This window comes from Hirsutella rhossiliensis (assembly GCF_020360975.1).
Source record: "Hirsutella rhossiliensis strain HR02 chromosome Unknown scaffold00007, whole genome shotgun sequence".
Lineage (NCBI taxonomy): Eukaryota > Fungi > Ascomycota > Sordariomycetes > Hypocreales > Ophiocordycipitaceae > Hirsutella > Hirsutella rhossiliensis.
In genome coordinates, this window is record NW_025408673.1 from 2,500,132 (window position 1) to 2,521,329 (window position 21,198).

The following is a 21,198-nucleotide window of genomic DNA, read 5'->3' on the forward strand; positions in this document are numbered from 1 at the left end:
ATCGCAAGCCCGAACCAGTTAGATTTGGTGCAGGAAGATTGAAACACCACTTGGCGTGATCACCTTGAACACACCAGTGGGAGAGGTTGATTTTCATATAGTCAACGTGCCAACGCCATTCCTCCTATGCCTAGCTGATATGGATCGGCTCGGCGTATATTTAAATAACGTCACGAACGAGCTCGTTGGCAATGGTGTGAGCGTTCCAGTGATTCGAAGATGGGGTCACGCGTGGTTCTTCTTGCGGAAACAAGAGGCATCAGTGGCATATCTCACGGAGGCTGAATTGCGGCGCCTCCACACGCGTTTTGGTCATCCATCCGTGTATCGGCTGCACAAGCTGCTGAATTCGGCTGGCCATGATGTGGAAATCGAAGCTCTGGAAATGATCAAGAAGTTCTGCCACTACTGTCAGATGAAATCCGACCCGCCACGAAGGTTCAAGTTCAGCTTGAAGGATGATTGTGACTTCAATTACGAAGTCATCGTTGATGTCATGACATTGGGTGGCAGACCAGTCCTCCATGTTGTTGATCAAGCCACTGCCTATCAGGCAGGAGACTCCTATCCAACATGACGGCCAAGGAAACGTGGCTCGCGTTGAAACAATGTTGGATGGATACATACCTTGGACCACCCGATGTGATCACTCATGACGCAGGCACGAATTTCGCTGCTGCCGAGTTCCAAGCAGAAGCGAAATTGATGGGAATAACGTGTCATCAGGTGCCTGTGGAAGCACATTGGGCTGTTGGGAAGGTTGAGAAGTATCATGTGCCCGTCCGAAGAGCATATGATATATTAAAGGCAGAGCTGAAGGATACCGTGAGCCCTGATCAAGTCCTTCAAATGGCTTTCAAGGCTGTCAACGACACAGCCGGTCCGGATGGCCTCGTTCCAACCCTCCTCGTCTTCGGTGCTCTGCCTCGAATGACGATGGATTCGCCGCCTACACCTTCCGCAATGGCAAGAGCTAAGGCGGTGTGGCGAACGATGTCAGAGCTGAGGAAGATCAACGCCCAGAGGAAGGTTCAGACCGCGTTAAATACGCGTAATGGGCCTGATACAGCGTTGCGCCTGCCCCTATCCCTGGCGCTAGGAAGCGAAGTTCGCGTATTTCGCGAGAAGCACGGATGGCAAGGCCCATATAAAGTGCTCGAGGTGACGGATACGGAAATCGCAGTTGACCTGGACAACGGACCAGCGAAATTTCGCAGTACATGCGTCCAACCGTACTATCGTCACCCGGAATCGCTCCTTCCTCAGTTGCAACCCGACCCTAGCCCTAGCCGCACAGACCCATCAACACAACAATCACTCCTTCCTCAACACAATCCGATCAACAACATCCTCTTCAAAACCCTCTTCCCTTCCACCCACAACTCAACAACCTCTTCCTCTTCCTACCACAGAAGACCAACCCAAACCTTTCGAATACCCTGAGCCAAAGAGGCCGCGCAGGCGTGGCCGACCTAGGAAGGATGCTGCAAAATGGCACATCAGAATCCACTATTGTTTGCTCACCCGTTCAATTTATCGTTCATCATGAAGCTAATGCGTTTCTTGTTCGAAAAAATGGAACATCTCGGCCTAGCCAAGCGGCTACGAGCTGAAGGAAAGATCACAAGCACCGGTTTCCCATTTGAAGCTTCCGACACACTCGAGCTCACGAACCTCCTCGCCGCTGGGGTCATTGTACCCGAAGAATTCGATGCGAATAAACATGGTGGATATCGTGTCTTCAAATCACGAATGGTCAGAGAGGTTAAGGGAAGAAATACTGCAACGCCATACGAGAAATCACGCCTCGTTGTGCAAGGATACAATGATGATGGGAAACGTGGGATCCTCACAAAGCCCCTACCATCAGCCGGCCCGCACAACGCGTGGCCTTGGCCTTAGCACCGTTTCTCTGCACACGGGATATGTTCATCATGATCAGAGACATCACGATGGCATACACACAATCCCAGACCAAGCTGGCCCGTGTCATCCTTGCAGCCCTTCCTCAAGAACTCAAAAGAAGATATCCAGAGGAACAATCCTGCGAATCGTGAAGCCGCTATATGGCATCGCAGAGGCAGGAGCCCACTGGTTCAACACATATCACGACCATCACTGCCGCAAGCTTAATATGGAAACCTCTTCGTTTGACCCGTGCCTTCTGATCACGGCAAACAACATCGCCGACAAGGACCTGTTTGGCATCGCGGCCTTGCAAACGGATGACACATTCATTGTTGGCACAGATGCATTTCTCAAGATCGAGGAGAAAGAACTCTGCTTTAAGGCCAAGCCAAAAGAGATTCTCCAAGAAGGTTCCATCTGCGACTTTAACGGCAGCCGCCTGACCATACAAAATGGCTGTGTCATCGTCAGGCAGAAGGGCCAAGCCCAAAACCTCGAGGAGATCAATCTTCAGGCATCAAGTAGGCATCAGGATTATGCTGCTCAACGCGCCCGGGGCATATATCGCTTCGATTTGCCAACCCGAAGCAACATACGATTGTTCCGTTGCGGCACAAGCCCAAGAGCCCTTCAAGGCTTTGAACAAGCGGATTGAATGGCAGATCAACAATCCCGACCGTGGCCTATGTTACATACCCATCGATCTCGAGAGCGCGAAGATCTTTGTGTTCACCGATGGATCATTCGCCAACAATAAGGATTTAAGCTCTCAAATCGGCTTTGTGATTATCATCGCCAATGAGACCGCGCAATCAACCGATTCATTTTCCATCCGCGGAAACATTCTTCATTGAAGCTCAACTAAATGCAAGCGCGTTACTCGAAGCGTTCTTGCATCAGAGATCTATGGATTGACATCGGGCTTCGATCTCGCATTTGTGATCAAGCAAACGGTCAATACGATCGCACAACGCCTTGATCTGAAGCAAATCCCGCTCGTCATTTGCACAGATTCATATAGCCTCTATGAGTGCCTCGTCAAACTTGGCACCACAACAGAGAAGCGACTCATGATAGATATCATGGCGCTGAGGCAGCATATGAATCAAGGGATATTGCGGAAATCCGTTGGGTCAACGGCGCAGATAACCCTGCCGATGCTATGACGAAGGCATCACCAAACAGCCTCACGCAGTTTATTAGCGACAATCAGCTAAACGTGAGGGTGGAAGGATTCGTTCATCGCAATAACACAACAATTCTCGACGAGATTTAATCGGTTTTTCGTTCCCTTCTTCTGCTTTACCGTCGTTCTTTTATTCCATTCACATTAACGAGGAGATCCTCGTGTCCATATTCCAACGTGGGACCGATGGAATCAGCTAGCGCATCCGGCGCTCGAAATGCGGCCCATGATGGCGTGTGGCAGAACACACCCAGTGTGGGGAGGAGAGCTACAGTCAGAGCACACTATCCAACATAGTGATGCATCGTGGTAGGAGTTTGTTGGTGTTCTTGTTCGTGTTTTTCCTATCTCATCTTAATTCGCTGTGTTTGGTGTGTTTTGGTGGATTGATTAGTGCGCGATCATCGATTTAGAAAGAGGTTCCAGTGTTGGATCCACCTGTGCACTAGGCACCGATCGCGCACGTATAACTAATCGACCGCGCTAGTCACGTGCGAGTAAGAGGTGAGACACAGGGAGGAAGGTCTTTGCACACAGTTTGTATGGGACACGTTTCCCTAGTTACACAAGATATAACCAATTGAACCAGTTCGAATAACCTCACTGCAGTGAAGAGCCTGTCCACAACGTTCGGATAATGCTACTGGTAGTGTGCATAGAAACGAATAGAGCTTAAGGACAGAAGGCAGCGGTTACATTGTCGCTCGGTTTGTAATATGTGCAGATACAAGCGATCTTGTGTTATTACGATTATTAGGTACCGAATGACTAAAAAGCTACAAATCAGGCCATTGGTGGCCAGCTATGAAGTATCTATTGAAAATACCTGACTTTCGCGGCAACCTGCTCCTCAGAAGATTGTGCCCAAGGTCAGGCGGCCCATGCGATGGTCTAGAACTCTAGATCAAGGTGTAGGGTTGTAGTGTACAAGTTAGTCGCTGATCCCCAGCCCCGTCGACTGCAATCCTAAGACAGCAAGAGGAAATAACTTAATTATGGCCCATCTGGATTCACAAACCGCGTGGAGTACGAAGTACGGGTAAAGATCGGCATTAAGGGATTTTCCGGTGATCTGCCGGATCTGGCGATTCGCCGGATTTTGGGCTCATTGCATTCCAGCAAAGAACTGAGAATAACTTCACGAATACTATTTGAATTGTTCTAAAATCTTATAAGAGCAGTTAATAATGCTCAAAGATTCCACTCAATATTTTTTGAAGTCATCCAGCCATCGAGGTCGTCTTCTGTTACTCTCCGATCGCGCAAGTCCCCGAAATGCACCCATTGCCTCCCGATCACTATCAACAGCTAAAGAGGGCCTTTGAGGACAGGATATGTCGTTTGAAGTTATCATTGCCTTATTATTTGCGTTATTATATAGTGTGTTTGGTACCTGCAATGCTATGGCCCGCTCTGGTGTGAACGGAAGAGTGACAATTTTTGCAGCGTGAACATCCTGACTCCTCTCGCGACCCTCAGAAGCCACCCGTCGCTCATTCTGCATTTTCTGTGGCTTTTCCACTTTCAAAATCTTCAGCTCTTGTTAATAATGCCAATTTATCTCCTTATTTTGCTTCACGGCCTCCGTCATCCGTCGTTTTCTCCCAATTTCCGCCTCTCATTGCTTCCTCTTCTCTAGAGCGAGAGCTTTTGCTCCGCTGCCTTCTGCTGTCGCTGAAGCTTTCGGGCCTCCTTCTTCAGAGCCTCCTCTTTCTTTTGGAGTCCTTTCACTGTCATTTTTTGGCGAGCTTGAGCCACAATTTTAGAGCTAAACACCTCGTCTGCACTAGAATCTGTACAGCAGAAGAGATCATCTTTTGAAGCCTTACCGGTCTGCCTGCGCTGGTTCTTGTGACTACTTGTTCTCTGCATACTTTAACTCTCATATCAAGCACTTAAAACTCATATTGAGGGCTCCCGAGGGTGCTGCTCAGCCTTCGGCTGTTGCGGCCAGCATCAACAGAGGACTTCTCGACTACTTCCTGAAATGCGTTCCAAAACACAGTCTAGATCTTCGATTTCAGCAATCCAATGAACCTTTTGATTTGTCTGTGTACTGGATAAGATCATGCGTATACGCTGTTGAGAGAGGCTGAATAACGATACATCAAGGGTTGCAGCCGATGAATGGATTGAGGAAACACCACAACGATCACTCGGTGCCGGTCACACCACTCCATAAATTCGATACTAAAATGGTTAAGTGGCCATCGGGAACCAAAGGCGATAAGCACAACCGTTTCGAGCTTTCACCCTGGTAAACCGGTCGAACGTACCGGTGAGCTGCTCATTTCAATATTGTGATTCGTCCACCTCGTTTTTGACGTGTTAAAAATGTTTATTGACGACTTGATTCACGTTTCACGAACCAAAAGTCCAGAGTTTGTGCTGGCTTACCTTGGTGGATGAGAAATGGGGCAGCGATGCCATCTCTTGACTGACGCACATCTTGAACGTAAGGGAGGATGGGTTGCCATTTTTTAATACGCCGAGCAATTTTGCCTTGTTTTCTTATAATAAGAGGAATACCCTGTTCGTTCAAATGCTCATAAGGAATAGAAAGCCCATTTCATCCATGTTATACGTGTTTTAGGGTAGGGTGTCGAATTTCTCAATTTTCGTGCACGTCTTTCCTTGTCAGGTGTGAAAGCGGAGCCTCGCGCACTGAATTTCAAGCTAAAAATAAACCTTACATTCAGATGCATAGATAGGTTCTTTTCAGAAGATGCTTGTACCGTCGAATCACGTTCAATCTGGCTCATTACGGGTGCGTAGAATGAAGTTATCCAGCTCGCCCTTCCAACCCCATTTTTGCAGTATCCTGAGCCAAGTTCTGCACTATGGATAGAATGGGAGAATCCCACATGATTAAAGCCTACGATGAAAGCCAATAATGTTCTGTTTTGCTGTATTGGCTGAAATGACTTACACAATCTGTCGGCATCCTATTTTGGCCGTTGCTTGGTTTGATGTCAGCACCGCAGCGCATTGCCCCTAGATAAAAGTTCTAAATATATGCCAGACTTTCACTGCTTCTGATGATTCAGGAAATCAAAGGATACGTCAATTGGCACCGTTGTTGTTGAGCTATTGTCGATTGATGTTGAGCGTGCGAAGTCGCCGCAATCCGGCAGATCACCAGATCCGGCAGATCATCGGAAAATCCCTTACATTGCAGGGATGCTTGACCGAACTTCTTTACCGGACTCCCTGTTACTCTGGCCTTGGAGCGACCGACAGAATCTTGACAGTGTCTCTACAACGGGATGCGAGAAGCCTTGACCTTTAAAGGTAAATACTCCTCCAGGTTTGGAAGCGACTAATTGTTCTCCTCGTGTTCTCGGCATCGGCAGCTCGAAACTCAAGGAAAGAAAAAAGGCTTCCAACCCGGCGAAGCGGTGTGTGACGGCAATCATCAGGCGACGGCTGGCACCTACGTCTGGGCCGGGGAAATTAGTTTGACTCTTAGATGAAGGAGGGCTTGAAGTTACTTCGTACATATCGCCTGCAGACGCTTCCGAGACCACGGGGCCTTCCAAGGGCGGCTTTTAGCCAGGATAACGCGAAAGGATTTATCTTTTCAGTGGGCGGATCGTGTACGGGTCAAGGGTTACTTATAGCTCGCACCGCCTAAAGGTGGTTGGTGCCCATCACCGAAATAACTAGTGGAACACCACGCCTCAACGGCTGCGAGTTACCGCATCCTTGTCTTGACAGAGGGTACATGGTAGTTAAATGGATGGAGCCCATGGGGAAAGAAGAGATTGGGGGACAACTCCGACACGAATTATTACTCGCTCCACCATCTTTGGCAGCCTTGCGAAACTCGCCGCAAGTGGAAAGTCTGATTGCAGGGCTGAAAATGACTGTGAACGGATTCACGGCGGGTAATGGAGTCCGGCGGTCGGCCGAAGACGAGTTGAATGAGGTTTGGAAGAGAAACAGCACGGTACCGGATATAATGTTGGCGTGTATCCACGACATGATCGCAACTCAAGTGGCTCGTCAGCCTGGGAAGACATCTGTGCAGGCGTGGGATGGCGATTTGACATACCACGAGTTGGGCGAGCTCTCAACGCGGTTAGCCCAGCGACTGACTAGATGCGGCGTCACCACCGAGGTGATTGTGCCATTGTGCTTTGAGAAGTCAAGGTGGGCAGTTGTGGCGATGCTGGGCATACTCAAGGCTGGAGGTGCCTTTGTTCTTTTGGATGTCGCTCAGCCTGAGGCTCGACTGCAGTCAATCGTGGGACAGTGCAAAGCCAACACCGTCTGTTCTTCTCGCAGCAACCGGTGGCTCGCATCCCGGCTGGCAGCCCAGGTCATAGTTGTAGGACCGTCTTTGCAACACGAAGTTCCAGATGAGGCAAGCATTCTCCCCGACCCAGATCCAGCGCGCCCAATGTACGTTTGTTTTACGTCGGGCAGCACGGGTCAACCCAAGGGAATCGTCCTCTCTCACGCCAGCTTCTGCACCGCCTGGCAACACCAGATTGGTTTACTTGGTTACAGCTCAGAATCAAGAGTATACGATTTTGCATCCTACAGTTTCGATGTGGCTGTCCACAATGCCATGACTACCTTGTCTGTGGGAGGGTGCCTCTGCATCCCGTCAGAGGAGGAACGCAGTGGGCGGCTAAACCAAACGTTGAGAGAAACGCGCGCAACCATAGTCGGTTTGACGCCTTCAGTTTCCCGGCTGCTCCAGCCGGACAGCTTGCCGGCCCTGCGGACCCTGATACTCCTAGGAGAGTCTGCAAGCCGTGCCGAGTTGGAACGATTATGGGGCCATTTTCGCATCATCAACGCGTACGGCCCTGCCGAGTGCACGACTCATGCTACGATAAACGCAAAGGCAAGCTCACCGGACATGGCCATGGGAATTGGTGAGGGCAGGGGAGCTGTGACTTGGGTTGTGGACCCGGATGACTATACGAAACTTGCACCTCTTGGAGCTATCGGGGAGCTCCTGCTGGAAGGGCCAATTCTAGCTCGAGGATATCTCGACAATCCACAGAGGACAGCGGCCGCGTTCATTCGAGACCCGCCGTGGTTGCTCCGAGGCACCTCAGGATACCCGGGCCGGCGCGGCCGGCTCTATAAGACGGGAGACCTTGTGCGGTGGGGCGCGGATGGCAGCTTAAGTTTTGTCGGGCGCAAAGATACCCAAGTCAAGATCAGGGGTCAGCGACTGGAACTCGGCGAAGTGGAACACCATGTGCGGGAGTGTGTGCCGTCAGCCAGCCAGGCGATTGCGGAAGTGGTGGAGCTCGGCGGCGAGAAGCAGAGGACGATGCTAGCCGTGTTTATGACTTACCAAGACCAGCATGAAGGCGGCCCCGTGCCATGCCGCCCGGGGCAGGCCGCAGCCGACGTCCAAGTCATGCGCATGGAAGCTGACGTCGAAACGGCCCTCTCACGGCGCTTGCCAACATATATGATTCCCGCAGTGTATCTCCGGGTTGCCGCAATGCCACTGACGGCGTCGGGGAAGACGGACCGGATACGGCTACGCGAAATGGGGTCCATGCTGTCGGCACAGCGGCTGGCCGAGCTGCACGGGGCGACCGGGGACGGGGGCAAACGGCGGCAGCGGACCTCGGCGGAGCGGTGCCTGCAAGGCATGTGGGCCAAAGTCCTCGGGGTCGACGCAGGCACCTGCATCGGGTTGAACGACGACTTCTTCCGCCTTGGAGGCGACTCGATTAGGGCCGTGGAGCTGGCCGGAACGGCTTGTAAGGCCGGGCTTTCGCTGGCAGCGGCCGACGTCTTCCGATATCCCACCCTGGGCGCGCAAGCCCGGCTCCTTGGCGGCGCCATGGGCAATGAGACTATACCGCCATTCTCGCTGCTCGGAAGCAAGCGGGCGGTCAAGCAAGTCTGTGAGGATCTTGCCGCCCTCTGCGGTATTCAGGCATCGCATATCCAAGATGCCTACCCGTGTACACCGCTCCAAGAGGGCCTGCTATCGCTTACGGCGAGGCGCGAGGGCGACTATGTCAGGCAGGCCGTGCTAGAGCTATCTCACGACACTGAGCCAGCCGCTCTCAGAGCTGCGTGGGAAGAAGCCATCCGTTCCATGACTTTGCTACGCACAAGGATCGTACCATACAATGAGACCGGCTTCCTGCAGCTGGTTACAGACGAACAGATCCACTGGATTGAGGCGACGGGGCTCGACCAGTATCTCGACGCCGATAGGAAACAGCCAATGGGTCCGGGCCAGCCTCTCGCACGCTATGCAACAGTCAGTGACGACACAGGAACGCCTCGGTGGTTCGTGTGGACGGTACATCATGCGCTCTACGACGGCTGGTCCATGAATCTCATCAAACACGCCGTGGACCGAGCATATCAGGGAGCGTCAATCGACCCGGGGCCTCGTTTCCAAACATTTATCAAGTACATTCAAGACAAACACGCCGACGAGACCATGTCGAATTATTGGCGACGCACCCTGACCGACTGTGAGTGTGTACCGTTTCCGACCCTGCCGCCAACCATAGAGCAGCCGGTGGCAGACGAAGTAGTCGAGCACCGGTTCTCGCAACCCCGACGACGCTCTCGGACTACAACCATGTCGACTCTGGTTCGTGCTGCGTGGGCTCTCATCGCCGGCAGGATGGCCAATTCGGACGACGTTGTGTTTGGCGCTACAGTATCTGGAAGAAGCGCGCCAGTTTCTGGCATCGAGGCGATGGCGGCTCCGACAATTGCAACGGTTCCGGTGCGAACAAGGTTGGCCGACGAGCAGACAGTCTCAGAATATCTCGAGACTATACAGCGGCAGTCAACAGACATGATGCCGTTTGAGCAGGCAGGCCTACACCACATCTCCAAGATATGCCCCGGGGCACGGCAAGCATGCATGTTCCAGACGCTGCTCGTCATCCAACCCCAGGAGACGAGCTTCAACGCCCAGGGCGTGCTCGGCAAGTGGCAGCATCTTAATTGCGGTCGCCAGCAGGGACTGGGCACGTATGCGCTCACGCTTGAAGTACACCTTGAAGCCGACACGATTACTGCTTCAGCCACCTTTGACCCGAGGGTGATGGAGCCATGGGTGATCCACATGTCGCTGAAACGGCTCGAATACGTCATGTATCAACTCGATGACGCAGACCCAAGGCATGTGCTGGCGCAAGTTGACATCGCCACGCCCGAGGATCTGGAACGGATCTGGGAATGGAATAACACGGTCCCGGCAGCAACGCAAAGATGTATCCACGAGATGATCGAGGACAGGGTTCAAGCCAAGCCCACGGCACCCGCCGTGTGCTCATGGGACGGCGAGCTGGTCTATGGCGAACTCAACCGCCTTGCAACGAGGCTGGCTGTCCGGCTTCTCGACCATGGCATCGAGCCCAATACCGTAGTCCCGCTCTGTTTTGAAAAGTCCATGTGGGCCACGGTTGCGATGCTCGGCGTGCTCAAGGCGGGTGTAGGCTTCGTGTTGCTCGACGCTTCTCTCCCCCATCAACGCCTTCTAGCCATCGTCCAACAAGTGAAGGCGGGCCTGATTCTCTCTTCTCCGGTTAACCAGCCGCTCTGCGTACGACTCTGCTCAAAGGTGTTGACCGTCAGTCCGACCTTGTACTCAGACGATTGCGAGGAGACAAACAAGCCCCTGGCACATCCGAGCCCGGAATCAATTGCCTATGTCGTTTTCACGTCAGGCAGCACTGGAACACCAAAAGGGGTGGTCATAACGCATAAAAGTGCCTCGTCAGCAGTGCACCACCAGGCAGACGCTCTAGGGTTTGGTACCGGGTCGCGAGTCTTTGACTTTTCCTCGCACAGTTTCGATGTGCCTATCCTCAATGCCTTTACGACGCTCGTTGCTGGGGGCTGCTTGTGTATCCCCAGCGATGAAGATCGAAAAGATAGACTGGCTACATGCATGGTAACACTGCAGGCCAACGTTGCGCTACTCACTCCATCCGTTGCGCAGCTTCTTCTCTCTCCAGCACAGACGCCTGAGTTGAAGACGATCCTTTTCGGCGGAGAGGCGTTGCGCATACAAGACGTCAGCCCCTGGTGGGGGAGAGCGCGGGTCATGAATCTCTACGGACCGAGTGAGTGCACGTCAGTCAGTACCATCAACGGCCACCCGAGGAATGCCCAGCAGGCCACCCATATAGGTACTGGAGCCGGGCTGGTCACTTGGGTTGTGAGTCCCGAGAGCCACGACACATTGCTCCCACCAGGTTGCGTCGGCGAGCTTCTTCTCGAAGGCCCCCTCGTCGGTCGCGGTTATCTAAACGACCCGGAAAACACTGCAGCGGCGTTTATCGAGGACCCGGCTTGGCTGCTTCGGGGAGCCCCGGGCCAGCCGGGACGACATGGGCGACTCTACAAGACGGGTGACTTGGTCCGGTACAACGAGGATGGGAGCCTGGCTTTTGTTCACCGGAAGGATGCGCAGGTCAAGATCCGCGGCCAGCGCGTAGAGCTGGGGGAGGTCGAGCACTGGATCCGGAACTGCATCCCGGAAGCAACGCGAGTTGTCGCTGAAGTGGTTGAGCCGCGAGGCCACAAGTCAAGCCCGGCGCTGGCGGCTTTTCTCCAGCTTGGTAGTGAAACGATGGAACCGGATGAGCTCGACGCCCCTACGGTCAAGATGCTCCCCGTGCCCACAGAGGTCGAGGGCGAGTTGGCCAAGCATCTTCCCAGCTACATGGTGCCAACGGTCCTCTTCTCCATGAGAGAACTGCCGATGACGGCTACGGAAAAGATGGACCGGAAGCAGCTTCGCGAAATTGGCTCGTCGTTTTCCATGGGGCAACTGGTCGACATGGGACGAAGACCGAAGCGGCAGCCGTCTGGCGAGGTTGAGCAGCGTATGCAGAGTATCTGGGCCCAGGTGCTCAACATGGACGCATGCAGCATCGGGTTGGGCGACAGCTTCTTCCAGCTCGGAGGCGACTCGGTCGCGGCCATGAGAGTGGTCGCTGCGGCCCGCGAGGCGGGGATTTCGCTGACAGTGGCGGACATCTTTGGACATCCCACGCTCGCTGCGCAGGCCCAGACCAAGAGAATTGTGGCCAGCGGCAGCATGGAGACTATACCACCATTCTCGCTCCTCGGAAGGGGACGGGCAGCCATGCATCAGCAGCTCTGCGAGGATCTTGCCGCGCTCTGTGGCCTAGAGGCGTGGCAGATCGAGGATGCCTACCCATGTACGCCACTGCAGGAGGGCTTGCTATCGCTCACGGCCAAGGGCGAGGGCTCAGCCAACTTCGTCATGCAGGCCACCCTCGAGCTATCCGAGGCTGTCCAACTTGACGCTCTCAGAGCAGCGTGGGAGGACGTGGTTCGCTCGACGGCCATCCTCCGTACCAGGATCGTGCAGCATCAATACCTCGGGCTTGTGCAAGTGGTATGCAGAGAAGACGTTGAGTGGATTCTGGCCACGGAGCTCGAGGGCTACCTCGACAAGGACAGGCTGGTACCGATGAGGCTGGGCAGCCGCCTATCACGACTTGCTCTCGTCAGGGGCGGCACGATCGAGCCCCGGCGGCTCGTATGGACTGCACACCATGCGTTATATGACGGGTGGTCGTGGCCCCTGACGATGGACGCCATCAGCCGCGGCTACCAAGGCCACGCAAGAGGCAAGCAAGCCGGCTTCAATGCCTTTGTCAAGCACGTAACGAGCCTGAACATGGCTGAGGCCGAGTTATTCTGGCGCTCGTACTTGGCGGGCGGCGATTTCGCCCCGTTCCCCGCCCTGCCGGCGTCGGTGACGGAGCCAGCAGCGGACGCAACCTTGGAGGCCGACTTCACGTTCGACGCCAAGACGGGGTTGACGGCGTCGACGCTGATGCGCGGGGCCTTGGCCGTTGTCATCAGCCAGCAGACGGGTTCGGCAGACGTGATATTCGGGGCCGTCGTGTCCGGCAGAAGTGCACCCGTGGCAGGCATCGACAACCTCGTTGGGCCGACAATCGCGACGGTGCCCGTTCGAGTGCGGGTGCCAAGGGAGCAGCCGGCCCGGGACTACCTCGAGACGGTGCAGCGGCAAGCGGCAGAGATGATTCCGTACGAGCAGACAGGCCTGCAGCACATCGCCAGGATAAGCGAGAGCGGCCGAGCCGCATGTCGCTTTCAGACCCTCCTTGTGGTGCAACCCCCTAGCGGCGGGCTGCCGGCCGACGTGCTCGGGACATGGCGCAGGCCATCCGTTCAACGTGGATTTTCCACGTACGCCGTGACGCTGGAATGCCTCGTGGGAAGCCAGGGAGTGACGCTGAGGGCGAGCTTCGACACGAGAGTGGTGGATAGGTGGTCGGTGGACAAGTTGCTGCAGCGACTCGGTGCTGTCCTGGAGCGGCTGTCCCAGGCTCGGCCGGACCAGTCTGTCGGGGACATGGGTATGCTAACAACAGACGACGAAAGGACCCTGTGCGAGTGGAACAGGTCGGTGCCGGCTGCAGTCGAGAGGTGCGTCCACAATGTCATCGCCGAGCATGCCGGGTCGCAGCCAGATGCCCAGGCAATCCATGCATGGGACGGCGAGCTGAAGTATGGCGAGTTGGATGAGCTCTCGACACGGCTTGCCTGCCATCTCGTCGAGCTCCGGCTTGGACCGGGCACATTTGTGCCGCTATGCTTGGAGAAATCCATGTGGACCGTCGTGGCCATGCTTGCCGTCCTCAAGGCCGGCGCTGCCTTCGTCCTAGTCGACCCTGCCTTACCCGACGACCGGCTCCGAAGCCTCTTCCGGCATGTGCACGCTGCAGTTTGCATCACGTCCCCCCTCTGCGAAGGCCGCGTTTCTGCTTTGACGCGCCAGACGGTCGTGCTCTGCAAGCAGGCGTTGAGGTGGCGGAAACACAAGACTTTGCCGTCGCAGATGCACAAGCCAAGTCCAAACAACGCTGCCTATGCCATCTTTACATGGGGAAGCACCGGGGGTCCTAAAGGCTACGTCGTTGAGCATCAATCCTACTGCTCGGCCGCTCTCGGCCATGGAGCAGTCATGGCCATGAGCAAGAGCACGCGCGCTCTGCAACTTGGCTCCTATGCCTGTACTGCAGCCATCACGGAGATGGTCATGACGCTCATCCGCGGCGGCTGCATCTGTATCCCATCCGAAGAGGACCGTGGCCCCGGCTTGGCACGGGCAGTCGACAGGCTGGGCGCCAACTGGGCCCTTGTCACCCCGACTATGCTAGCAACCCTTTCTCCGGAGCATGTGCCGTCCCTGCGGACAGTCTGCGTTGGCGGCGAGCCTATCCGGAGGTCCCAGATCAGCGAGTGGGCACCAAAGGTTCACTTGCGGCAGACGTATGGCAGTGCGGCGACCTGTGCTGCTGTCTCCTCCTCGAAGCTGGATGCATCGTCGGCACCCACGGACGTTGGCAGGGCAGCGACCGCTCGGTGCTGGATCGTCGACCCTGCGAATCCCAACCAGCTGATGCCGATAGGTGCTCCTGGTGAGATTGTTCTCGAAGGGCCCGCAATGGGACGCGAGTATGTGCATGAGCCGGACGACTCATCCGCCACCAGTGTTGCCCCGGTGCCGTCCTGGAGGGCTTCGTTTTCCGCAGCTTGCGGAACGGCGTCACACTTCTATAGGACAGGTGACTTGGCATCGTACGGAAGCGACGGGTCAATCCATCTCCTCGGAAGCAAAGACATGCAAGCCCAGCGCCGAGGCCGGGGCGTGGACATGGCCGAGGTCGAACATCGAGCAAGGCTGTCAACGCCGGATGTAAAGGAGGCGGTCGTGGAAGTCGCTCCTTGTCTGGCTGAGAATGGCCAGGGAACAAGCACTGAGCTGATTGGGTTCCTCCTTTTCGACCTGGACGACGGGCTAGAGAAGGGGGCTGATGGAAGAGAGGGCGGCCATGACAAGCGGATAAGTCTAGCAATCCAAAGGGTTCGAGACAGGCTAGAGGCTGAGCTCCCGTACTCTCTGGTTCCATCTATCCTGGTTCCTATATCAAAGCTCCCGCTGACCATGTCGGGAAAGACGGACCGCAGGCGGCTACGCGAGGTGGCGTCGGCACTGTCGGCGCGGCAGCTGGCCGAGCTTCGGACGGCGTCAGGAGGAGGCGGACGGCAGCAGCAGCAGCGGACCGAGATGGAGCAGTGTCTTCAAGGCCTCTGGTCGCAGTTGCTCGGCATCTCCTTGGGCAGCATCCGGCCAGACGATAGCTTCTTCCGGCTTGGAGGCGACTCGATCGGGGCCATGAGACTGGTCGCGGCGGCCCGCAAGGCTGGAATTGAGCTGGCCGTGGCCGACATATTCCGCCATCCCAGGCTGCATCACATGGCGAGCCACGCGGTTCCGTTGCCTGGCGGTGTCGTCCAGGGCATTCCAAAGTCTCAGCAGGATGGGCCCATGGAGCAATCGTTTGCCCAAGAGCGGCTGTGGTTCCTGGACCGGCTGCGACCCGGCTTGACCTGGTTTCTGGTGCCGTGCGCAGTACGACTCCGAGGACCGCTTCGGCTAGACGCTCTCAACGCAGCACTCCTTGCGTTGGAGAGACGCCACGAATCGCTGAGAACGACTTTTGCCTCCCTCGACGGTGTCAACACACAGACCGTCCACCCATTCCGGCCAAGGGATTTGAATGTGGTCGACATACAGCCGCTAGGAGACGGCGACGCTCTCGTCGAAGCATTGCAACAACACCAGTCAACTCCATTCGATCTGCTGACGGAGCCAGGTTGGAGAGTCTCCGTCTATCGGATGGGAAGCCATGACCACGCCCTATCCATCGTCATGCACCACATCATCTCCGATGGCTGGTCTATCGATATCCTCCGGAGAGAGCTGGCCGCGTTTTACTCGGCCGCCATCCGCGGCCAAGACCCGCTCTCGCAAGTTAGACCTCTCCCCATCCAGTATCGTGACGCCTCCGCGTGGCAGAAGCAGCAAGACTAAGTAGAGACGCATCAGCATCAGCTCGACTACTGGGTCTCGCAGTTGGAAACAAGCCGGCCGGCAGAGCTATTCTGCGATAGGTCCCGACCGGCCGCTCTATCGGGACGGGCCGACGCCCAAGGCTTCAGCATTGGGGGTGTACTATACCATGAGCTCCAACAGTTCTGCAACACTCGCGGTGTCACGCTATTCGCCGTGCTTCTCGCTGCGTTTAGAGCAACGCATTATCGCCTTAGCGGCGCCGTGGATGCTACAGTCGGCGTGCCAAACGCGAATCGCGAACGGTGGGAACTTGAAGGCATCATCGGATTCTTCGTTAACTTGCAGTGCATTCGAATCAAGATCGAAGATGAATCCTTCGAAGAGTTAGTTAGCCAGGTTCAGGCAACGACGGTTGCTTCTCTCGCCAACCAGGACGTACCCTTTGAGAGGATTGTGTCAAAACTGCAGAGAGACAGGGACCTATCGCGCCATCCACTAGTCCAAATAGCATTTGCCCTTCATTCTCAGCCAGACTTAGCCAGACTTGCCCTTGAAGACGTCGAGTCTGAGCCGATGGCGTCCCCAGTCACGTCGAGGTTCGATCTTGAGTTTCACTTCTACCAGGAGCATCATACCCTTCGAAGTCACCTTGTTTTCTCAACGGATCTTTACAAGCCGGAAACAATCAACACCTTACTGTCAGTCTTCCACAGCGTCCTCGAACGCGGTCTGGCCGAGCCCAGTACCTCCATCGCCTCGTTGCCGTTGATGACCGACGATGACCGCTCCACGCTCGATATGATGGGGTTGCTCCAGGTCCACGTAACGGATTATCCCCGATATTCGAGCGTCATTGATGTCTTCCGTCAAGTGGTCGCGGCTAATCCTAATAGAGTTGCCGTCAGGGACGCTTCCTCTCAGCTGACATATCTCCAACTGGACCAGAGATCAGACGTGCTCACTCAGTGGCTGGCAAGGCGCTCGTTTGCCGCCGAGACATTGGTTGGCGTGCTTGCTGCTCGATCATGTGATACTATTGTCGCCTTTATTGGCATCCTCAAGGCCAATCTCGCGTTTCTGCCATTCGACGTCAAGGCTCCCGTCGGCCGGATGGAGACTATTCTGTCGTCCCTGCAAGGCCGCAGGCTTCATGTCGTCTTGGTTGGACCCGGTATACAACTTCCCGTCCTCCAGCGAGACGACGTCGAGTTCGTCCGCATTGCAGATGTCCTCCATAAGCAGACTCGGAACAAGGATGCCCACCAAGCTCCAGTTGCAGTTGCTCCGCCTTCGGCCACCAGTCTGGCCTATGTCATGTTCACCTCTGGCTCAACCGGCCAACCAAAGGGCGTCATGGTGGAACATCGCAACATATTGCGACTTGCCAAGCTGAGAAACGTGGTGAATTGTGCCACTACCATGGCCCACATGGCAAGCATCACTTTTGACGCTTCCACGTGGGAGATCTACGCCGCTCTCCTGAACGGTGGCACGCTAATCTGCATCGATTCCATGGTGGTGCTAGATCACATCGCTCTCCCCAAGGTCTTCATTCAAGAGCAAGTGCAAACCATGTTCATCACACCGGCTCTACTCAAGCAGTATCTTCTCCAGTGCCCAACCGTCATCAGCATGTTGGACACGTTAGTCGTAGGGGGAGATCGACTCGACCCACAAGACATGATGGCAGCGCGGAGGCTCACGACAGCCAGGATCATCAATGGCTATGGACCTACCGAGAACACGGGTTTCAGCACATGTTACTCCCTGTCGGAACAGGAACTTTATACTGATCGAGTCCCCATTGGTCGAGCGCTGAACAACTCAGGTGCATATGTCATGGATCCCCAGCAACGCCTCGTCCCGCTCGGCGTCGTCGGAGAGCTCGTGGTAACCGGCGATGGCCTGGCCCGAGGTTACATCGATCCCCAACAAAATTCCGACCGGTTCGTCCCCGTGATGGTTGGCGGTGAGAAGGTTGAAGGCTACAGAACAGGAGACAACGTGCGCTATCGGCCGGTGGATGGCCAGCTAGAGTTCCTGGCTCGAAAGGACCGGCAGGTCAAGGTCCGAGGACAGCGCGTCGAGATCGGGGAGATTGAGCACCAAGCAAGATCCTCGCCTGACGTCGTTGACGCCGCCGTAGAGCTTATTACTCTCAGCGACTGTGGCAGCAGAGGTCCAGAGTTGATAGGCTTCCTCGTCATGGAGCCGAGCCGAGCAAGAGACAGCCGTCAGGGGAGAGGAGGCTGGACCTGTGATGGACGGGCAAGTGCAGCCCTCCAACTCGTCTGGGCCCGGTTGCAATCCGTGCTACCGCATTACATGGTTCCCTCGGTGTTGCTTCCCATATCAAACCTTCCGCTAACGGCGTCGGGGAAGATGGACCGGAGGCGGCTGCGGGAGATGGGGTCGGCGATATCAGCGCAGCAGTTGGTGGAGCTGCGGATGACAGCAAAAAGAGAGAAACGGCTACCGACCTCAGAGGCCGAGCAGCGTATGCAGAAGATTTGGTCCCGAGTGCTCCAGATAGAGCCTGCTACTATTGGCCTCGACGATGGCTTCTTTCAACTCGGCGGCAACTCGATTTCCGCCATGAAGGTTGTGGGCGAGGCTCGCAAGATGGGCACCAATCTGACCGTGGCAGATGTTTTCCGCCGTCACACCCTGGCGGAGTTGGTGAATGGACAGGACATAGAGGTGACGCAAATCCAACAAGAACCCGAACAGACTTTCCTCGTTGAACCTGCCATCAAAGCAGCTCTTTTCGAAGAGATTGACTCTGGCAGCTTTGATATCCATTCGGAGGACGTTGCAGATATCCTGCCACTGACAAGCTGCCAAGAGAAGAGCTTGGTTGACAGTATCACTCACGGACAGTACGCCAACTACTTCTACCTGGACACCGGTGCTCGCCTCGATTTGTCGTGCTTGGAAAGAGACTGTAATGTTACTCTGGTGAGGTTTCCAGTCCTCCGCGCGTGCTTTCTGCACCTTCGAGAAAGACTTTGGCAAGTTGTCCTCCACCAGCTCGAGCAACCCCTTCGCGTACAAGATGAGCATGGAGATCTCGATCAATCCTTCCGCAATTTTTGCCTCCAAGACTTACAACAAGTCTCGACGGCCACGCCCCCGGTCGCATTTGTTCTTCTAAGGCACAGTATTCAAGGAGACCGATTAATTATTCGCATGTCGCATGCCCAGTACGATGGCATGTGCGTGCCAATTATTTTTCAGTCGCTCATGGACAGCTACCGCAAGACGGCGTTACCTGCTGCTCCCTGCTTCTCAACCTACTTGTCGTACGCTTCCCGCCGACGCTCCCATTCGGTTGCATATTGGAGCGGCTTATTGCGAGGATCGCATCTCACGGCTATCCGACCAAAGCTTCATCCACCGGGCAACATTCAGCGCGATCCCAAACCCAAACCCATTCGAATCCAAGCAGAGGCAGATTTGCCGCGTCTCCCCAGAAGGATTACGGCAGCAACTCTGGTCAGTGCTGCGTGGGCTGTTCTCCTGTCATGCATTACTAGGCAAGCCGACGTCGTCTACGGTCATATAATTGCTGGCCGGAACTCCGCGATACAAGGGGTGGAGGAGACGGTGGGATGCTGCCTTAACATTGCCCCTGTCCGTGTCACGATATCGTCTTGCCAAACTGCAGCAGAGTTGCTGCTCCACGTCCAAGACCAGTTCCTGGCGACTGGAGAAGCGGATTCCCTCGGTTTTAAAGACATCATCGAACACTGCACTGACTGGCCAGTTGGGTCGAGCTTCGACACGATAATCCAACACCAGAATGTCGACGAGCATCCCGAAATTCAAACTCCAGGGGGCGCATCGCGAGTCCAGTTCTTTGAGAACCCGCATTCCATACCGGCGTCTATAGGCATGGTGTCCTATCCACGAGGCGACCGCCTCGGGATCGAATTAGGTGCTAATACACACATGATGACTACGGAGACGGCACATCAGCTACTGGATGGCCTTTTGAACATTACTCAGAAGCTGGCTTGCTGCGTGGACATGCCATTGGCGTCGTGGATGGATGAGGTTAGGTTGGGAGTCTAAATGCTGCGCTTCAGCGCATATATAGTTGCTGCTAGGGACAGATACATGTTTGGCCACCTACCTTCACTCCCAAGCTCGCAAGTATGTCCTGCTCCGAGAGCAGAGAACGAGCGCAGCCCTGGAACTGAAGAGTGGTGAACTGGCTCCAACCTGGCTGCATAGGGACAGGCGTGTCTGAACCGTCGCGGACCGCTCTCGTCGAGCTCTAAGCCGCCGTTTTCGATCGTCTACTCGCCACAGTGCGGCGGCCGGGACCATCTCGGCGAGGAAACGTGTCGCGGGATGGCAGAGTGTGCAATAATGCCGACAATGTGCGGCAGCTGTTTAGATCCCAAGGCCATTGCCTGGAGCTCCGCGGAGAGGCTTCGGCAAGGCCATATCTCCATGGCACTACGGGGGGGCATCCGGTGGTTGCACCGGCGAACGAGAACATCGGCACCCTGAAGGCATGCTCATCATTGGAGAGCCCAGAGCTCAAGAGGGCCTGCCTTTGCTGAAGCCGAATTCGGAAGGCTGCCCGCAGGCCGACGCGGTTGACGAACGCTGCATGAGGACCGACGAGTGGTGTCACGGCCACTAACAGCAAGCAGGATACAGCAGCGAGAGCAAGTGCCTTGCCAATCGTGGCTTGGATGTAGAGCGACTCTGGGCCATGATTATGGGTGGTCTTGTATCGAGGTCAAGCGAAGCGGTGCTCAAGGGAGGCGCCAATGTGACGGACGACGAATGCGGTCATTCTCTTGAGAGGCGGGAATTCTGCCGATGCGAGGAGAGCGAGCAGTACGTGGCTGAGTATCGGAGCGGGATTGAAGTGGCCGTTGATAGAGGTGTCGACAGGGCGATGGAAGTGGAATAATAGGCTACGTTAACTCTTGATCTGGTGAGGGAGAGATTGCGAGGCCAAACTCCGTCGGCGTTTATGTGGATAAGCGGAGTGCTTACTCATCGAGAGCCAAGCTCGTCACGTGAGGCTGTTCGCTTGCAGGAGCGGATTGAGCTGGACCTCGCAAGCCACTCCCAAGACAGACAGGGAGTCCGTGCTGAACGCTCCAGAGAGTCAAGATGACGACGAAGCTGGTGGAGCTCGACTTGGCCGACACCCCTAATCGCCTCTTCCCCCTGCACAAGCTCCCGAGAACAAAGGATCCAAGAC

At 55.4% G+C, this 21,198-nt stretch overlaps 2 protein-coding genes across 2 annotated transcripts; both read left to right on the plus strand.

Annotated features, from left to right (window-relative positions):
* Nucleotides 1–7,455: 7,455 nt before the first annotated feature.
* On the plus strand, nt 7,456–15,989 carry HRG_07052 (AMP-binding enzyme domain-containing protein; the record flags this gene model as incomplete). Its single annotated transcript, XM_044865523.1, has 6 exons — nt 7,456–7,498; nt 7,786–9,821; nt 9,879–10,535; nt 11,010–11,169; nt 11,302–11,612; nt 11,664–15,989. 6 exons carry the CDS (start codon nt 7,456–7,458, stop codon nt 15,987–15,989), a joined length of 7,533 nt encoding a protein of 2,510 aa, XP_044719485.1.
* Nucleotides 15,990–16,739: 750 nt separating this feature from the next.
* HRG_07053 (AMP-binding enzyme domain-containing protein) lies at nt 16,740–19,125 on the plus strand (the record flags this gene model as incomplete). The annotated part of the gene is made up of 3 exons (XM_044865524.1): nt 16,740–17,142; nt 17,197–18,915; nt 18,977–19,125. 3 exons carry the CDS (start codon nt 16,740–16,742, stop codon nt 19,123–19,125), a joined length of 2,271 nt encoding a protein of 756 aa, XP_044719486.1.
* Between the last annotated feature and the right edge of the window lie 2,073 nt (nt 19,126–21,198).